The sequence below is a fragment of the Pholis gunnellus genome (genome assembly GCF_910591455.1).
Source record: "Pholis gunnellus genome assembly, chromosome: 5".
In the NCBI taxonomy this organism is placed as follows: domain Eukaryota; kingdom Metazoa; phylum Chordata; class Actinopteri; order Perciformes; family Pholidae; genus Pholis; species Pholis gunnellus.
Genome location: NC_136531.1, coordinates 12,975,589 through 12,995,488, shown reverse-complemented (window position 1 = coordinate 12,995,488; position 19,900 = coordinate 12,975,589). Strand labels below are relative to the sequence as shown.

Sequence of the window (19,900 nt, the reverse complement as noted above, 5' to 3'; positions counted from 1 at the left end):
GTAATCGTTCCATGTTTCATGTGTGGTAGTGTTGAGTATCTACCTGGTTGGTCCATGACTCTCTGAGTGTCATTTTGTAGGTTAAGGCCCCTGGGCCTGAGCCTGGTTGGCCCGTTCAGTAATCCATCCATGGTAACAGACATCACTGAACCAGTGTGCAGACTTTATGACCTCTCCTGTTTTTCTGATATTGCACTATGTTTAAGCATTTAGCATGATTCCGTAATTTTCACTTGCGACCACAATGGCTACTGTTCAATAAACGTAAACACACAGTCTCGCTTTCACTGACCATATACATATAGTAGCAAGGGGGAGGTTTGTGTGATCTCCCTGTACATGCAGTGTTTTAAACTGTCCACTAGGTGTCAGTAAATTATCTTCAATAAAGTCTTGGATACGGAGACGTGCACCTTTTTCTGTGGGAATGTCTTCTTTATACAGTAGCAGTACTTCCCGATCAGAATGCAACGTAACCAATATTTCTGTCATTACTGAATATTATAGTAGAGATTCGTTCCAATAGTCACTGACAGCAGAGAACCATTTCACATTAGCTTAACAAGGTGACAAATCCAACACAACCATGCCTTAAAGTGGCAAATGTTGTATTGAATGTTCTCACCAACAGCACATTTGAGAAAGTCTCTGGTTGAACCGCTGGGTAAATCATTTAAACATTTCTTTGACTTGCATTTTCCCAAATTGAAGAATTATGATATAAATGCTCAGAATTCATTTTTTGTACTTCTTCAAAACATTAAAATGTATTAAATCCACATAACCTCTCTCTGCAGAGAATGTTGTTAACCTGCAATTTGATCCTTTCCCCCCCCCAAAAAAATAACTTTGCTCAATACTCCTCGATCAAAAGTTTTAGTCAAAAATGCTTTCCAGATTGGGGTGATCATAATAAATGTAGATTCTGATAGAAGGCTTCGTGATATCCAGCAGGGAGCTCTCTTGCCAAAAACTAGTCGGCACCAACATGAACAATCCTTACTTCTCTTTTATTTTCTACATTCTTGTTTTGCACGGCGTAAAATAAATTTGTATTTTCTCAGAATCCCCTGAGAGAATGAGACAGCACACTGAAAAAAGGCTGAATTTGTGCTGATAGATACATCTGTCTTTTTTTTTTAACTCACGGAGAGTAACTATTTATTTGCAGCCTTTCAAGGTGTTTCGGTGAATTATTTGAAATGGCTATCATGGGCTTGTCTGACTCAAGTCCATACATTTGTCTTTCCCTGTCTGTCCCCGAGGAGACACGGATGTGGGGAAAGTTTTTAAACATTTGGTGTAGTTGCATGTAGTTCTACCTCTTCAGGTGCATTAAAATGATACACCTCTCATGCATTTACCTATGCCATTAATATTTCATAACCTTGCATGCATGTTATCTGTTTAGGTATCATTAAAGCTGAACACATCCTAAATCCAAAGAAAAGAGCCAATAAAGCAGGGACTTTCAGTGCTCCTACAGGCTCCAATCTGGGTTTATTTATAGTCTGATGTCTGCAGCAACGATCTGCTCTGCTGTGGCACGACTGTGTCACTCGGGGCTGGTGGTCCCGAGTCACGACACGAAATGATGACAAAATTCTGCACCACGGGAAGTTGACGTCACCGCGGTACAGTCACCTCCTCGGTGACGTCACGTGACGGAGGCTGGGTGGCAGCAGCCGGGGATGATGCCATCTGCTGGATGGACTCTGCCACTCACCCAGCATTACGTCATCGGGGAGAAACCGGTGCCAGCTCTGCTATTGGTATAGCCTGAGAGTCTGGATGTGAATGCACAACGAGCCGAGAGGTTGTCTGGCCTACAGTAACTCTGAGTGAAGCTTTTGGACAGGAGCCGTTTGATCGAGCAGGGAGCTTCAACCTTTAGGAGATTAGCTGACAACAGTATGAACACTTCTCGAAAGTTTCCCTGAAAAAGGAGATATTATCTTATACCCCATACATTTTGTTTGGCTTATCCAATGTGTCAAATAAGAATATAGGCCACAATTGTGGAATTGTAATAAAAAGTAATGAGTTAACTTTTAATAACAGCATAAATAAGACAAATACAAGAATACATACCAATAAATAAAAGGACAACATAAGATAATTACCCTTATGGCTAACAATGCCAACATTGATATTGATCAATGTGTATTGTTTCTGTAGGAATTGATAAATACATACATTTTAAATAATATAAAATAGCACAACATAACATATTATTTTAAGGTAAACGTTTTAGCTTTAGCAAAGATGAAGTTTGTGTTGCAGCCAGGTGAAACACACACACACACACACACACACACACACACACACACACACACACACACACACACACACACACACACACACACACACACACACACACACACAAGCACAGATACACGGACAAGCATATAATACAAGTGACAAGACGAAGGTATAGCAAAAATAAAAATAAAGCATAAAACTAAAAAATAAGAGGGTCATGGCTCGAGCCAGGATACTGTATGTGCTGTAGTTGGAACAGAATCTGCAACATGGTTTTGGTTTTGACGTTTAGAAAAGATTGAGCGGCCAAGATGTTCGAATAGCTCAGAAAACCATAAGAAGTAGAACATGTGTGTCTGTACAGTGTAATGTTCAGACAAGCTGCTGTCCATGGTGCTGAAACCTATGTAAGAGGACATACCAGGTCAACACGTCTATATTCAAGGGTGGGCTTCAGGTGGTTTAAAAACAGGCTGTAATATGAGATTTATTTGAATCGACAAAATGATATCGCGAGAATTGGCAATTAAGGTCGGTTATGGCTGTTAAACGCTTCCTCTTGTGTGCACTTCTGAACTTTGTGTGCATGTTTGTGTGTGTGGTGAATACAACATTAGTGTGTGTGTGTGCAGCCACAGTAAAGCCTGTGCTCTTAAGGGATGATGGTGAGGACCCCATTCTCACATGAGTAAGCGCGCCTCCGCAAACGGGAGAGGAAGAAGGGCTGCATTCCCATTGACTGAGAGAGAGAGAGAGAGAGAGAGAAAGAGAGAGAGAGAGAGAGAGAGAGAGAGAGAGAGAGAGAGAAGCAGTACACGGACTCCGCCTATACCGCCCTAACATCCAGCTCGAGTCCGACGACGGCACCACAGACCAGCCGGTGATCCAGGGCCCCCCCATCAGCTCGACTCAACTCCCGGCGTGAAAAAACGGAGATGGGCTCCCCGTGAATCCGGGCGGTGGAGGGCAGAGGCGGCCAGGCGGGGGTGGGGGGGGAACGACGACGAGCGAGTGGTGGGAGAAACACCCAGAGAGGACAAACAAAAGCACAACCGAGGGTGCCTGCAACCATGAGCGGCTTGCACTATTCGCCAGAGCTGCGGCTGCCGCTGCCTCTCTGCCCGCGGACCAAGTCGTGAGGTGTGGCTCGGAAACGCTCCGGGAAACCTGTCAGCCGAAACGACTCGCCGAGGAGGAGGAGGTGGGGTGGTGGTGGTGGAAAAGATGTCCGCCTCGGTGGGGCCCCAGGGTGGCCCTCGCCCACCCACCGTGCCGCCATCCATGCCGGATCTGCCGGACCTCAGCCATCTCACCGAGGAGGAGAGGAAAATCATCATGGCAGTGATGGCTCGGCAAAAAGAGGAAGAGGATAAAGAACAAGCCATGCTAAAGTAAGGGCAACCTTTTCTTTTCTTTTCTGTGGAAGTTATATGTCATGTAACGCATACCAATCCCCGTTCGAAAGACGCCCCTTGTACACCGAGCTACCCATTAATACCCGGTGTTGCCATCGCTGTGGTTAACACCACACACCCATCACGTCCAGTAACCAGTGTGGCTAGCCGATGCACTTGCAGCTCCGTCTCGAAGAGGTGGTGGTGTGTTTCTATATAAATGTACCCAAAGGCACACAGACTCTAAAAGAAGTCAGCGTCATGAAGGAGACAGCGGGTAGCCTTCTGAGGCTCGATGCTGTTGTAATCAATCGATACATTAAAACAATAATCAGCCACAGTCAATGGAGATGACCCGAAACAGGGTCAAACGCGTTACAGGTGTAGATAGGGCCGCGAGGATGGGGTGTGACAGTGCTGGTGGACAAGGGGCGGGGGGTTTGGGGGATGAATCATAGCTTTATTCATCCTTCACCTACTCGTTTTCATCAATGGGGACTGCACCCCATCCCTCAGTTCACACCGCTCTGATTCTCCTTTTACGCACGCACGCAGGCTGGAGTGACTTTATCACTGTAGATTTTTTTGCAACCGCGGAGTGAATGTGTGCGCCACCCCGCTCTCTGTATGTGTGTGAGAGAGATCGCTTTGACAATAATGGGAACAACAATGACATTATAGCTCATAGGCCTGCAGCGACACGATCCGTTTCATAAGCCCGACAGACCGACGGTGGAGAAGCGGTGTGGACGATCATTTGTGCTCCCCTCCGGCGGAGAGAGGAAGATGGGGTGTGGTTGGGAATCTTAGCAGCCCTGAACCGGACACGATACAGACGAGAAAAGAGCCCAGATATATTGTAGCACTTTTGAAAACCTCCTGTATGTTGATCAAATGGCGACCCATCGCCAAATCCCAAGAATCTGAGCTATAATAATAATAATAATAACCAAAAGGATGCTCTAGGCTATAGAGAAACTGTAAGCTACTAAAGAAGCATTGTTGGGAAATGACAGGAGACAGCCTTAAGTCACTTTAAACTCACTGTCTCTGTCTTATGTCACGATAGCTTGTGTGCTACAGCTGCCTTATACAAAGGGCTGGTTGCATTGCAGTTTGATGCCCCAGGGGCTTCCACCACAAGCAATGGCAGTGTGATCCACTAGAGCTGCATCCACACCTGCACTGAAACACAGTGAGGGCCCAATCTCTGGCTTCATAATGAAGGATGTTACCGTAGCAGGCGTGCAGCAGAATCCCAGAGCACTCTGGCCTGCTTCGATTCTAATGGCTGTTTTCATTTCCTGACTGCAGCGTAAAGGGAAGCGAGGTGAGAGCTGCATCGGGAGAGGAAGTGATGTATTTAATGTTCCATGAGGCACAGGCTCAGGTTCAGTCAATAATGGCTTCATCATCTGGCTAACCATCGATGGGATCAGAAAACAATGGACAAAGGAGAGATTGTGTATTAGAGAAACATGTAAATAAGGTTAAGTTAGCAGCAGTGAAGCAGTCTTCAGAAGCAGAAGAAGAAGGATTTGAAGACAATACAGATAGTTTCGCCATTTTGTTTAATTTCGGACACCTTCATGTGATCATGTCAACTTTTTTTGATTTCAATACGTTCCAGACAATGGTGATGTATTTGCTAAAATACGGCACCTGTGTCACACATGTTGCCACACCTCTGCAAGGCAGTCCACTCAAAAACAGACCTAGAAGAAATCCAAAGTCATGGACTTAGGATCTTCACACACAATTAGAAATACCAACAACCCAAATGTTGAAATCTCTGGAAGAAGTATCTTTGTGTTTCCCAGGTCACCGTCAGTGGGAGGAAGTTAACCTTTTCTGGGATCTCGTGTTATTCTTATTAGCTTTGAATTAATATTAATATCTCTGAGATAGAAGTGATCATGATCAAGAACATGCTGATTCCACGACAACCATCCAACTTTTACGTTGACATTTTCCATACACAGTATCTTGAGTGTTGACTCAAATGGCATTGTGGCAAATACATTGGTTTAAAGGTACATGCAGCAGTGTGAGCACGCATAATATCTCTGTAGAGAACATAGTTAAGTGTTTTGCATGGATTGCATACTTAATTTATCGGATTTTTAGGAAAGAATGAGCTCAGTTGTGGTATGAGAAATATAATATTTTGAGCAAAAGTGAGTTTTGTGGACCAATCTGCCACCAGAACAAATTGTTAAGTACCTATAATGCTGTATGGCGTTACAATTATGTGTAGTAGCGGGCAACAAGTGTGTTCAGAGAACCAGTTTTTTTGCCACAAACCATGTTGGATTACTGGAGAGTTTTGGTCTCCTGAACAAAAAAGATACTGGCATTGATGGGTGGTAAAGTCTTTGAATTATACACGGAGAGCATCGTATAATAAGTAAAACCATGCACACTAACAGGCTTCATTTGGACAAGAATCCTTTTTTGTCATAGTTTCCACATAGTATCCACCATCTTTATTGTTTTTTTTGCTGTCACACAAATTATCTTAGTTGACAAAGATACGTTTGGTTTCCAGACTTTTGTATCATTTGTTACAGGAGTTGGCCAGTAATTCAAATAGGTCTGGTGCTCAATGTTGGCTATTATTGCGTTGGAGAAACAATCAACATTGCGGGAGGGATTAAGAACTTCCTGCATAACTAACTAACTAGCTACATTCCTGGAAAACAGCAACAGAGAAATGGCAACAAGCATGGATTAGATCAATACATTTATAGAGGTGGTTGACTTCATGAAATATCAACTCTTAAACTGTAGCCTGGGCTCAATTACTTTTCGAATGTTTTCACCCAGCAGGCCGATGTTCCTGTCCGTGTGAAACCTAAAATGACCACATTGACTTATTTTAATTTATGTCTGCTACTTAAATAATGTAACACATATACCTTATTTAAGCAAAACCATGATGTTTTACGAAACATAACCAAGTAGTTTTGTTCCACTTTTGTTTTGATTTGTGTCAATTCACATTGTTTATCACATGTTTAAAACTGCAAAAGTAAACTGATTAAAAATAAGTTTCCCATGAAACCTAATTGATAATGCGTTTATTTATTTATTTGTAGAATACAAGGTTGTGGCGACGCTACCATGGTTCTTGTGTCGGACAGAATTGGCTAAGTAGTACAAAATCAGGCCAGATGATTGGAGATGGGCAACTAAAAATACCAAAAGTGTGTACAATTATATTCATTCATCCATTTATGTTCTATTTCTGTTGTTTTAACAAGGTCATATTACATGTATGTGTAATTTGCTACTGCCAAATATTTGTGGTTTGTCACCATATGTTTGAGTTTCTTGTAAGCAATATAATTCAAAGCAACCCCCCGATCTATGAAACTTGTTGAGCAAATTCATCTTCACTGAGAGAGTGGACTTGAATAACAGCCAACACTCACCTCCAAAGGATCATTCTGTAACTTACGTCAATACTATTCACCTGGTCAGCACGAGTGGCAGCGTTGCCTGAGACCCGAGCAGCTGGCAGTGATAAGGTTATAGTGATACAGGACTTTATCTGTCATGAGAGACTCTGAAGTGTCTAAAGAACACCTGGTTCTGGGCTAATCATTGGCTGAGAAGGCATGCACCTGGGGTCTCCTTCACTGATTCACGGCACTAACAAACACTTTGTCCATGTCTAATACACTATAGACTTCCGAGACTCCCTCCATTGACTTGCTAAACCTTCCATTGACTTCCTAATCCAGAGGATGTTAGTGGAGGGGAGCTGTCATGCTGTGGGGAGTGAACGAAATGCTGAACGCAGCAGTGACCAACCTCTTTGATGCCGTGATGTTAAGAAATCCTCCTCCTTGCACAACAGGAAATATTTTCTCTGCAACCCAACGCTCCAAGTTCCCATCTACCCATGGGAGCTTTTGAGGTTTCCAAAATGTAAATATAGAAATCATGTGTAAAATATTGATGCGCTCAGCAGCGAGGTTGTAGACATTTCAGACGGGAGTGGACGCGCAACACAGGGCCTTAAGGTTGGAGTGCCGGGTGTGGTTAATGGAGGCAGCCTCTTGTGTTGATGTTAAGGCAGAGCTAAAGCACAATTAAACACTATCCATAGTAGTTGTACTCCTTGAATTTATTGGAGCTGACATCTGGCTTTTGTATTATTTTGTTTTAACATTTATCAAACACTTTTGTGATCGGTAGCACGAAACAAGGAGTCGATTGGCTGGAGTTTGTTCCTTCACACCAGATGGACAGAAGAAGAAATCAGGACCTAGGGCACAGGGAGAGCAGGGAGGATTTAGAGGTTTTAAGGATTAGAGTGGTAGAAAGAGGGAGAAAAGGGGGAGACAGAAAGAGTGGGAGGAGCCTCTGAAAGGGGTCACACACACACACACACACACACACACACACACACACACACACACACACACACACACACACACACACACACACACACACACGTACACACTGTTAATCTCTTTACCAGGAGTCCCCGAGGCTGCAGGCTTCAGGGTGCATATAGAGGGCAGCGTAGCCCCCCCTCCCTGCCTGCTGTCTGATATGGCTGCTACTGTCCACTGACAGGTCAACTGGTAGCCAAGGTCAAGAGTAGGTTTTAATTTATTAGAGAAACAGATTGACTTCTGTTTTCATGTGGGACTTAAAAAGATAGTCAAACCTTTTGTATAGTTGCCTGTATATTTCTATTCTTTATAGAATAGATATCCGTTCTCTTGCCTGGATAATGGTCACTTGTTTGCATAGCTGAAAATTGATGCAGCTATGTCAAGTTACCAAATTGTATCTCTTGAGTATAAAAAATAAAAATAAATCTGATTCCTACTAAACTCAATTTAGTACTTTCAGCTGAGATAAAGAGAAACATTTTCCTGAGCAGACTTAAGAGTTTTAAGGTTTCTGTGAGAAAAATGCTAATGTTGAATTATGGATCAGGTCTGAAAATAGCGCACACTTGGAAGTAGTTCCTGAAATATTTAAATATTCAGTTCACTGGCTGCAGTTGATGTTCTGAACCTCATTTTTTCTTGTTAACCTCTTTCAGTTTTCACCCACTGTTGAATTCCACTAATTACAGTGTGCAATGCAGATCTATGATTGTGTGTGTAAGAATTTGATCAAAATGTAAATTAGAAAGCATGTTAATTACTATATACACATACGTGAACACATGTACTTATACAAGCTCTCTTTGTCACACACACATACACATTCCCACACTCACATAAACACACCCAGTATCTATACAGTTCGTCTGAGAGCATGTGTACTGCAGTACTTGCAGAGGACTTGCAGAGGCAGCACACAAAATGCACCACAAACCCAGATGGTGTTGCTGTTTTGTCGGTCTGTGGGTGAAAGCTTGCAGAAGGAAAGTACGTTCTTGCAAAGTACAGTTTGTACAGTTTGTCCTGTTGCTTTGCTGCCAGCCTCCACTGTTTTTCAGACAGCTGGAGATTGTGCGAATCCGTGGGCTCCATGTGTGTGTGTGTGTGTGTGTATTCAGAGTGTGCTCACTTGGAATTTTTTTTTGGATTTTGCTCTTAATTAAAAGAACTCAAAAGCAGTCGGGTGTGTCTGCAACACCTGGAGGAATGGAAGCTAGTGGGGGGGGGGGGGGAGACTGCGTGTACATGATTTGTGTTTGTGCGACACCAGTGTGTGTGTGTGTATGTGAGCACTCCTGAGTTTGTATACACGCCTGTCATCTATCTCTGCTGCCTGTCTCAAAAAGCTTCAATCTTGTGTTTGCTTCTCAGTTTTTCATTCTCAAATGTAACTGCAAAAAAACAACTAAAGAACACAATCACTAGTACACATTTCTACTTTAGTATGTGTGTGAGTGTGCTTGCATGCATGCTTGTGTACACTCTTGTACTAAATGTGGGCCAGAACGTGAGTGAAGTAGCCACAAATCGAAGCATTGATTGAAGTAAAAGTATGCAATTTGTATTGGAACACTTTAAAAAAAGACGTGCACCCATTTTGTGCACCAGTCCAAATTACATTCATGATCCTGGTTTCTTCTGAAAGGGTTACCGTCAAAAAGTCAGAATTTGTCATAAAAGTGCTAATTTTGTGCATATCTAGTGTCTCCATGCCTTCAACATGGTGACGGCTGAGCCAGTTGCTTGCAGCTAGCAGTGCTAACACTGCAAACAATGGCAACAGAGCTAATAGTCGGTCGGGACGGCGTAATCAGCTGTAACTGCCCTATGAGCGCAGTGCAGAGCACACCAAACACATTACAACACACACAGGGGGAGAGTGACTCTCTGCTCAGGTAGACATTACTCCACTATGTCTTTACCTAGCAAATAGTAGTTTGCTGCTTTATTAATGATATGAATATTGTATGGAGAACCTTTAAGTGACTCTGTAACAAATTTACTGACGCATGGCAACTTGTGAAGCGCCCTTTTCTGTTTTCTGCTTTGTTATATAAATGGCCCACTACACCCGTGCATTGAAAACAGACTTAGATCATACGCTTCATTTTCATCCAATATGATCATTTAAACATTTAGAAACCATGACAGCCCCCCCATAGAGACTTTTTAAAACCAGGTGCATAAAGAAATGGCATTCCCAATTTGGTGTAGAAGAACTCCACCGATGTGCATATAGAGCCCCTATCCTCTACCTCGACCAAGCCTTGGTCTTTTACTTTATCTTGTGCAATTTGGGAACCAGCCTTCCGTTTGTGTGTTGATACAGCTGTGCTGATTTGGTTAATCATTAGCTACAGCAGAAGAGACATAGGGGACAAAATGTGACTGAGTACCAGGACATGGCCTTTCTCACTCACAGAGGATGGGAGGAGATGGTGCGGCTGGGTGTGACTCTGAGTGAGTGTGTTGAGATTGAGAGACCTGAACGAGCCTCGGTGAGTAGCCTCTTTAGTGCTCTCAGACCTCCCCAGCATTAAAGTTTAATGAGAATGCATTCTACTTGGGCTGACCAGGCTCTCTACATCTCTCTCCTTCTCTCCTTCCATCTCTGTGTTTGTGGTCAGAAAAAGTGATGGGATTATATCATGAGCGGCCACACACAACATTGCATGGGACTCAAATTTGTACCCCTTGGTAACACCAGTCAAACATGTCTCAATGTGCTTATTTAGATAATGTTAATTGTTAAATAATGTGTCAGGAAGAGTTGAGTTGTGCCTAAATATGTGGCTGTGAGAGGGACTGTGGCACACCTGTAATGTACTGCTGCTTTATGCAGACCGTGTTTGCCTTTCACAGCTCCCTCAGAAAGCACAATACAAACACTTGTCAGGCTGTTTTGGTTCCTTAAATAGAGAACGGTAAAAGATCTTCCCTCATTTGGTGTTTTGATGATGGTGGTGGACGGTGCTAACTAATAAGTCACTCCAACATCTCCCATAGGTGTTGACATCTGGTAAATCACACCATTTTTCGTATTAATCAAAACTGTGTCCTCTACTGCTCTGAATGAAAACATCTGCATTTTTTGTGTTTATCCACTCAGGTTTTCTTCAACTCACTAGTCAACCAATAAACATGTGGCCATGGTAAACTGTAAGCACGCTCACCATCAAATACTACAGCATGTCCATCTGACTGTATATGTTGGTTTACACATATCACAGCAGTGCTGACTATTACAAAATAAACTTCAATAATAAACTTTATTAGCACCTTTAAAGGCAAATTTACAAAGTGCTTTACATTGCTTAATAAGGATTAAAACATTGAAAGACTGCAATAAAGCAATCATAGAATTAATATGATATAAAAAATAAAATAGAATAAAATACCCAACAATAATTGAAGATAAAAAAAACGATAATAATGCTCTCCTGCTCCTGTAACCACACCCACCACACCCACCGGTGATGTCACCGGACACCGACACAGCTGGTTTATAACTCAAATTTACTCATTGCAATGATACCCTAACACAATGCAAAATGTTCTATGCATGACTAGACTAGTAACCAGCAAACATCCACAAACTGCATTGAAATTCGAACAAAGAAGTCATGAATCAGCATGCGCTGTTCAAACACAACATTTTGGACATAAATAAACCGTGGTGCTAGCAGCGGATCTTGCACAGGATTAACAATCCCACTCAACAGTATATTTTATTTGTAGTTTGCTGTCTGTGGAGTCAGGTGGGGCCTGCAGAAAATTAAGTGAAGAAGAAGGAGGAGGGGGGCAGCGAAGGTGCGGGCCGAGGCTTGTGGGATGGAATGAGAGGAATAGAGGTCGCCCATGATTACTCGATAACTACTCCATCAACTAGATTCATGTCTTACGTCACCCAGCAGGCTGTGTGAGGTCAGAGGCTTTGTGTTTCAGTATTTAAGAGAGAAAGAAACATATATATATATATATAGTGATGTGGAAGATAACTTTTTTTTTTTATCAATTACTTGGCATTGTCAGAGTGGAATCCAAATTTAAAGCTAAGAGTGAGGTATGATAGGAAAAGAAATAAAGTAAATGGAGGAAGAGTAAGAGGGATATAAATGGAAAAGAAAGAAAAAATAAATATATTAGGAGGAGAGCGATAGAGTGATAGTCTCACACTAAGGATTCCATGCCAAAAAAGCACTCTGCTCCATAAATACGGGTAAAACACTCACAACATCAATAAAAAGAGTTATCAACATCCAAGCACTGGCTATGGGAGGGGCTGTTTAGTGTGATGCTATAGGTTAAAGAACTGATGGAGCATTATGAAACAGAACCAAACTCACACAAGACTTAACATCAAGTCTGTTCATTTAACCTCTTCAACAGCATGAACCCTTCCGTGACTCAATCATTACAAAAGGTGTGCCGTGCGCAGAGCTTTGAAACCTACATTACTTCATTTTAAATTCGGGTCAATATCTTATTCTTTGTAAAGATATCAAATATGTTGTAGTGAATTCAATGGAAATATGAATTGTATGATGCACATGACATCCATGATTGGTTTAAAGCTAAATGCTAAACATGAGCATGCTAACATGCTCATGTTTACCATTTTGACCATCTTAGCTTAGCGTGTTAGCATTGTAAACCCTCAAAGTACAGCTGAGGCTAATGGGATTGTCAGTAGAAGGTATTTGGTCCCTGGGTCACACTACGTCAGGGGATCAACACAAATATCACAATTCATCCTGAGGGGGGCATGTCTTCACAATATTTTAGAGTAATCCATATAATAGCTGTTTAGACATTTCACTCAAAACGGCAAAAGTAAACTTCATCTTCAAGGTCAGGAGGATTCATCCTCTGGGGACCATGAATGTCTGTTGACAATGAATGTTTAATGACAATTCATCCAGTTCCTTCACATATTTTAGTCTGGACCAAAGTCGTGGACAAACCGAGGATCAACATTGTCATCTCCGGAGGCCCGTCTACATTAATTGCAGTGTGAATAAAGGGAAACAGGGGCTCAAAGGATAGTGGCACTCCACATCAGAAGGGTTAGCTTTCAGATCGCAGAGTTAAACAATCCAATTCTGGCCCCTGTACACTTTCCTTATCTACTCCACCTTCATTTGCTTCTGTTTAGCTAAACAAGTGCAGGTGTTGAAAAATGGAGGAACCATTAAGGAAATTTAAGTCCTGTGTAGCTACTTCAGTTTATATCAACATTCATTTGTCCTACACTGGCTTGATATTGTGGATTTAGATAAAAACACTGAACAGTCAAATGAAACTAAAAGTCAAAAACATCACTTTGTCACTAAAGTCTTCATCATCTTACAATCAAAGATAGACCTACCCTACCCTACAGGTTTCAGCACACGGTTTTGTTTCTGGAGATATAATCAGGGATCAGTATGGTGGTGAAATGGTTACTTTCCATTATTGGGATGATTGTGAATATCTGTCTAGCCTGCTATTATCGTAGAGAAGGGGAAAATAGAGCCTGATTTAACAGTGATTATCATGGAAGAAAGAACAGACTCACACAGTGGCTATTTTTAAAAACATTTTCATCCTTTATTTATACAGGGGGACCCTATGATTCATAATGACCTTATTTAAGATTATTTTTCACTAAAAAAGGATATTCACTAAAAAAAGGTATTTGTCTATGATGCAATGCAAATATGTGTTCCCTAGCAAAACGTATAAGGTCAAGTGATTTTAGTATGTTTTAGTGTCATTTTAAGAGTTTTAAGCATATTTTGAAGGATAATAACTTGAATCACACTTTTCGTTTGGCCAGGATGTTGACATCGTCCCATGCCTAAACACAGTCTAGATTCTTCTCAAAATAAATGGAGGACACAACAGGTTAGATTTCATTTTACATTACTCCCTAGAGCTGTGTACTAAACCAGCAGGTTTATGTGACTACAGCAGTCAGATGTGGCTGTAACACAGGATCTTGCAAAGAATGACAGCTGGGAATCCAACCATATCAAGGCAGGGAGGACTGACCAGATTTCTTGAGAAATTGCTGCCCTATAGATAGACACACACTGGCCATCTGGGTGATATAGTTCTGCTAGCATTATGACGTTCGTACAATGTTATAGCCTTTTGACATGGATAACATCATGGCAAGGCAAACAAGAAAACAAAGAAAGTGTTTGCATTTGGTTAAGCACCCATCTGTTGCTCTCGTTCTATTCGCTGTCTCCTTCCTCCTTTTCACCACTTTCACACGCCACACTCCAGCAGGAATGTTAGATAGTTTTTGCTTTTATTTTTTGACACATCACTTCAGTCTTCATTTACAATACTGTATATTACTAAAGTTGCTTCTTTTCTTAACTGTTCCTTTTCCTTTCTCTCCACCTCTTTTTCCTCCCCTTCCTCTTTCCATCACCCTGTCTCCATCCTCTTTCCGTCAGCCTCTCCTCTTCTCAAGTGGTATTTATAGAGTGGCTCCGGATGCATCGGCTTCTCTCCTCCGCTGGTCTCTGGCCCACGCTTGTTTCCGTCTTGGCTCTCTTTGTTCATCCTTTGCTTTTCCACTTGTTCTCCTCCCATCACCTCCTCCTCACCCTGCAGACAGCCGTTTGTCTATCCATCTCTTTCTAAGATGGGAAGACTTCTGGGATTGTATATAAAGCGCTCCTCACCGGTTCTTCCTGTTTCCTTTTTTCACCCCAGGGTGTCTTCTCCCTGTTTATGTCTGCTTCCTTTCATTTACCCCTTCTGATTTTCCTGACCTCTCCTTTCCTTGCCTCCTCACAGCGTGTGCCAACATGTCTGTCATCTTCACGGTCTCTCGAGCTCCATCAGAAGCAGACTTATTTTTCTCTTTCCAGCATGCTTGTTTGGTTCTTTCAATTAAAGGGCCTTTCACACAGAATGCGACAACTGCACCACTGCGCTTTGAAACCCACTATTTCCAATGGCTTGCGTAGCACCACAAAGGCTGTTTGCTGCATCAAGCAAAGTAAGAGGATGAGTGATAACTACGTCAACTGCGTTTTTGTGTGAAAGGCCCTTAAAAGCTCCAACCACTTGTGTAGATTCACTCAACCATCCCTGCTTAGGATTTCTCCACATGTCAACGGAGGTGCTATCATATTGTAGTTTAGAGTTATAATAGTTTACACGCCAGACAATCGTGTATAGCGCTACGTGAAACTCCTTGGTTAGTCCTCATCCTCAAATCTTGAATATCGTTTGAAAATACAAATGTGAAATTGTAAATCTACTGTGTTGTTTGTCCTAATATGTTTTTCTAGTAAAGAAGTTTTGAAAACTTAGAGCAGAGCTATTGCATTTGTTGTTGCCAATAAACTAAGATGCATCTGTCCTGTGAGATGCCTGCGCTAGCACTAGCCCTGCTAGCACAGCTGATATGCCGTCTTGCTTGGAAACGTGTTTCCTAGACGGGGCCTTCCTACCGAGGTCTTGTTACAAGAGCAAACTTGTATTGTGCAGTTCAGGGATTCAGACAAATTAGTTTTTCCTCCATTTTGCCTTCCTTTTCTGGCTTGCAGTGTTGTTTCTATCAGCCATGAGTGTGTTTGTCTTTGCGCAAACTTTGTCTATAGTCGAAGCAGTAAAAAGCCATTGTGGCACGGCGCAAAGCATTGGAAATAATGGGTTTAATAATGGGCCTGAAAGGACTTTGTGTGGCTCCTCCGACTGAGGAAGAGTCTTCTGCAAAGCGTCACCAGGAATCAGCTGATGAGACAGAAATAGTACTGCCCTACACACATACACAAACACACACAGCGTTCCCCTCTTCCTTCCCCATCCTTGAGCAATGTATTCATAGCGGTGCTAATTAACAATGCCACACCAGCGACTGGTGAAGAGAGTGGAGACCCAAGAGGGAGAGATAAAGAGAACAAGAGAGAGAAAGGGAGAGAGGGGAAGGGAGTCCTTGGACATGTTGAGTTGAATGTGCGAGGCCCTAGGCAAAGGCAAACCCATACATGTGTTTATGTGGGTTTTCTGTCTGTGTCATTGTTTATATTTGCATACGTGTGAGTGTATGTAATTGTGTGCTCATTTGTATACTTGGTTTTGACAAGGCCAAAGCAGGGCTAACCCACATCTGGCTCTTTGGCTGTCCCTGCTGGCCTATGGTGTTGACTTGGAGAGAGGAGACAGCTACAGTTCAGCCGCTTCACACCACTTGGACCCCCCTGGTCAATGTCTACCACAGCCACATGCTATAGGTGTTAGATAGTAACTACTGTAGTTAATGTAGTGCCAATATGTTAATTTTTTGAGTAATGTAGCCAAATGTACCCTACTATAACAGACACGTTAGCTTAGCACTGGAGCTGTGGGACGGTCAGCATATGCCTAACCTCTGCCGAAAAAAGGACACATTCCTATAACTCTAAAGTTGTTGTATTCAAATGCAGTGTCTTCTTAGCTGTCCAGCTTGCAACCTGTACATTCAGAAATACATTTGGTTTTGTGTGGAGTTGGGTGTATGTTTGAGTGTCTCCTCAGTTAGCTAGGTTATTAGTTAGCTTAGGGGTTAGCTTAGGTTAGAGGTTGATAAATGGCTTGATACAAATGGAAAGCTATTTGGTCATCATTGGCGGTTGCTAACAAGTGGCTAAATGAGACTACTACAAGTCCGCCTTTTGCTTAGTGCTGGTGACGTGAAGTAGGCCTATGTGACCATGGTGTAGTTCATTTATAGCCTAACGTTAGCTTTTTACATGTGTCGATTGGATTTACACTTCAAGAATCATAAAAGTGGTGTTCATTTGTGAAGATTATCTTGCTAAACAAAAAGTGTATCATAAATGTTTGTTTGCCAGAGAGATTGTTTTCTGCAATAATCCAAAAGTCAATGGAAAAAGTTCTGTGGATGTGATGCATGTTCATTATGGAAAAATAACTCTTGATGCGGCTATTTGTGAAAATTACAACTTTTAGGACTTAATGATTTAAATAAGCGCTATTTAAGTGTTTGTTCTGGGAAAAAATGTTCCTCTGATTTACAGATGTTTATCAGCACATCCATGGCTGTAGACTCATTGGCGTTTTTAGTCCAAAATGGTGGCTCTGCAGCGCCATCAAGCAGCAATTGTTAAAAAGCTTCTATAACGTACTCTTAGATTTAGAGTCGTTTAAAAGTACCGATGACAGGGAAGGTAATGTGTTTGACATGTAGCATTAATTCTAGTTGTGTTAGTTACTGCTGGTGCTTTTCACAGCAATGTTTAGCCAAAAACTGCCCGGACCAGGAAATAATTCCGTTAGCAGCTTAAGGGCCAAATATTTTTCATTATTTGATTAAAATCAACTAGGCGGACAGAAACAAAACACCAATGAATGCCAATGTCTGTCCATGTGTCATGGTATGAAATTGTAGCCTACCGCTTTCCCCAGGTGACCCAGAATAAAATAATGCAGCTTTAATCACACCTGTGCATCACCCACTATAAGGCTATGACAGGTCAAAATGGCTAACATTCCAATAAAAATCCACCTAAAATATTGGTAAACACGGATAGCATGTCCTTACTTGAGAGGACATCTTTCCCTGTGTCTTCACAGAGTGATTAAGTTGGCTGATGCATCCCCTGCTGAGTCATGGTTAAGTTTAATAACATAACTCAAGATATGTATTTAGGTAGACATCATGATGGATGTGGGAACTGTGTGGTGACTCAGAGGACATGAGTCTGGACTGTCACATTGTCTATTGATAGGGTGCATATTTTAGATTTTGGATGGTGTATGTGTGTGTATGTGTGACAGTATTTGCACATGTTCTGTGAAAATACTGTATATTTTGTATACATTTTTCATTCAGTAGATGCTTTCCAGTTGAGTGTGTCAGTCATGGGCTGCCGCTTTCTCTTTGCACTGTTTGGGAGAGCATGTTGCCTTCACATGTTCTGTGCTGTTGGCATCGGGGATGATGCCAGCAGGTGAGCAACACATACATTAAAACAGGTTTAAAGCCACAATAGGTTTCCACATTAGTAGTTAAGAGTGGTGGGAAGAGTTATGCAGAAATATTTTTAAAGGTATAGGAGAAGATTATCTAATGTTGTCTGGTCCGGATTTCACTGAATGGCTTTAACTTGCTAACATTTGAGAATGATTTTTGGGTTTTGTTGCAGATGGGCAGGAAATTGTCCGGACCTGACATCAGAATTCCACCCGGCTATATCTAGAGATTCTCAGTCAAAGATGATGCTCACAGCTGCAAAGCTCCTTTTGTGACTCAGACGCAGAACACAGATTTGTTTCTACATTGAACAAGTCACCTTGAGCAGCTTTAACAGAGCATGTCTGCTAAATGTGTGGAAGTGGTAAAAATACTGCACGAAACCGTGGCTCTAAGAACAAGAACAGCTGGTGCACTGACACCCGCTGACTCCCAGTGCTTGACGCCACCACGTTACCATGACAACCGGCTGTGCACCCTCTGTTTCTGACAGCTGTTCCCATGGTGCCCGGGCTTGGCTCAGCCGCTGGACTCCCATTGGCAGGATAGATTGCTTCTCGGGGTCAGAGGTCATGTTTATGACGTTGCTGCTGTGCGGTGTCATGTTGTTTTTCCCTTTTGAATTACGTACGGATCAGTTTAGCTTAGGTTCGTGTCAACTCCAATGTCCATATATCATTATTTCTGACCGTTATCTTAAGCAAAGCCTACTTGAAATATTTTGAGTGAAAACTTGCACATGCAATTACAATTCTGTTGAGTATATTTGCATGTGCAGACCCTGTTTGTCTGGACAACTACAGTTATACAAGATAAAATCCAGTATTATCTGTTCAAAGCCTTCAAGCACAGCCTGAACTGCTGCTGGATAAAGAGACCAGAATGTGTGTAATGGTATAAAACAATGCTCTCATAGTATAGTGATGATCTTCGTTGCATTAACTTATTTGAATGAACTTCTGCATTATAGATGGCTCAGATGCTTTGATGTTGAGCCCTACGGTTATTACAGCGGGTCCCCTTCGGGCATTACACAACTTCAGCATTTGAACTTAAACATTACAAACCAAATATTTGAGAAAACTGCATAGAAGACATGAAAATATTCAAAATATCAGCCTCGAGGTTGTGGCTGTTTGTGACGGAGGATATTTCCATTTCTAACCTTGACATCAATGTGTCTTTTTCGAGAAAATATTCCTTACGATTACATCGCATTTAACATTCCACGTCACAAAATAGCTGTCCCTGTTCCAGCCTTTCCCTGTGTCAGCTGATTGGCCAAATGTGTCCCAGTTGGCCAGTCACCTCCCTGTTCCAGCTCTGTATGGTGACAGTCTGCTGTTTCTGCTCTAGCACTATTCAGAGCTAGCTAGAAAGGCACTAGTAGAAGAGGAATGTAAATTTTTTTTGTCATCTCATTTGCTGGACTTTGAAAGTTATGAAAGATTTTTTTCTTGAGACTGTAACCTTTGCGGGAATAACATAACGATTTGTTTGGACTCCTTGTTTTTAAATACAGACAAAGACAGACCTTTTTTTTCAACTGAGATGTTTTCTGGAAAGGCACAGCATCGTTCCTGGACTTTGGATAGGTCATGGTGGAGGACTGTTATCTCTTTGATCTTTCCCACCACCAAAAGTTGCTGAGCACGGATCAGGTGTTATGTTGTCTACCTGTTTCCTACCCAGCAGCTTAGCATTACAGACAGGAAGACATGGCTGCTCTCAATAGATCCAGGTGATCTAGTTTGACTAGTGATGAGAATTTTGTAAACTGAATGTCTTTGGTTTTTTTTGGACTGATGGTCAGAAAAAAAAAACTTGAATGTTGGTTTAGGTCTAGATCTTGG

The 19,900-nt window shown here is 42.0% G+C and overlaps 1 protein-coding gene across 8 annotated transcripts in view; it reads left to right on the top strand.

Moving 5' to 3' along the window:
• The first annotated feature begins 3,294 nt into the window (after nt 1–3,294).
• Nucleotides 3,295–19,900, top strand: part of rims1b (regulating synaptic membrane exocytosis 1b) — a 68,304-nt gene continuing 51,698 nt past the window's right edge. For all 8 annotated transcript variants that reach the window (XM_079159600.1, XM_079159599.1, XM_079159598.1 and 5 more), the window contains exon 1: nt 3,295–3,653. In XM_079159600.1, coding sequence (XP_079015726.1) covers nt 3,487–3,653 — 167 coding nt within the window. In that variant the 5' untranslated portion in view covers nt 3,295–3,486. The remainder of the gene's footprint in view (nt 3,654–19,900) is intronic.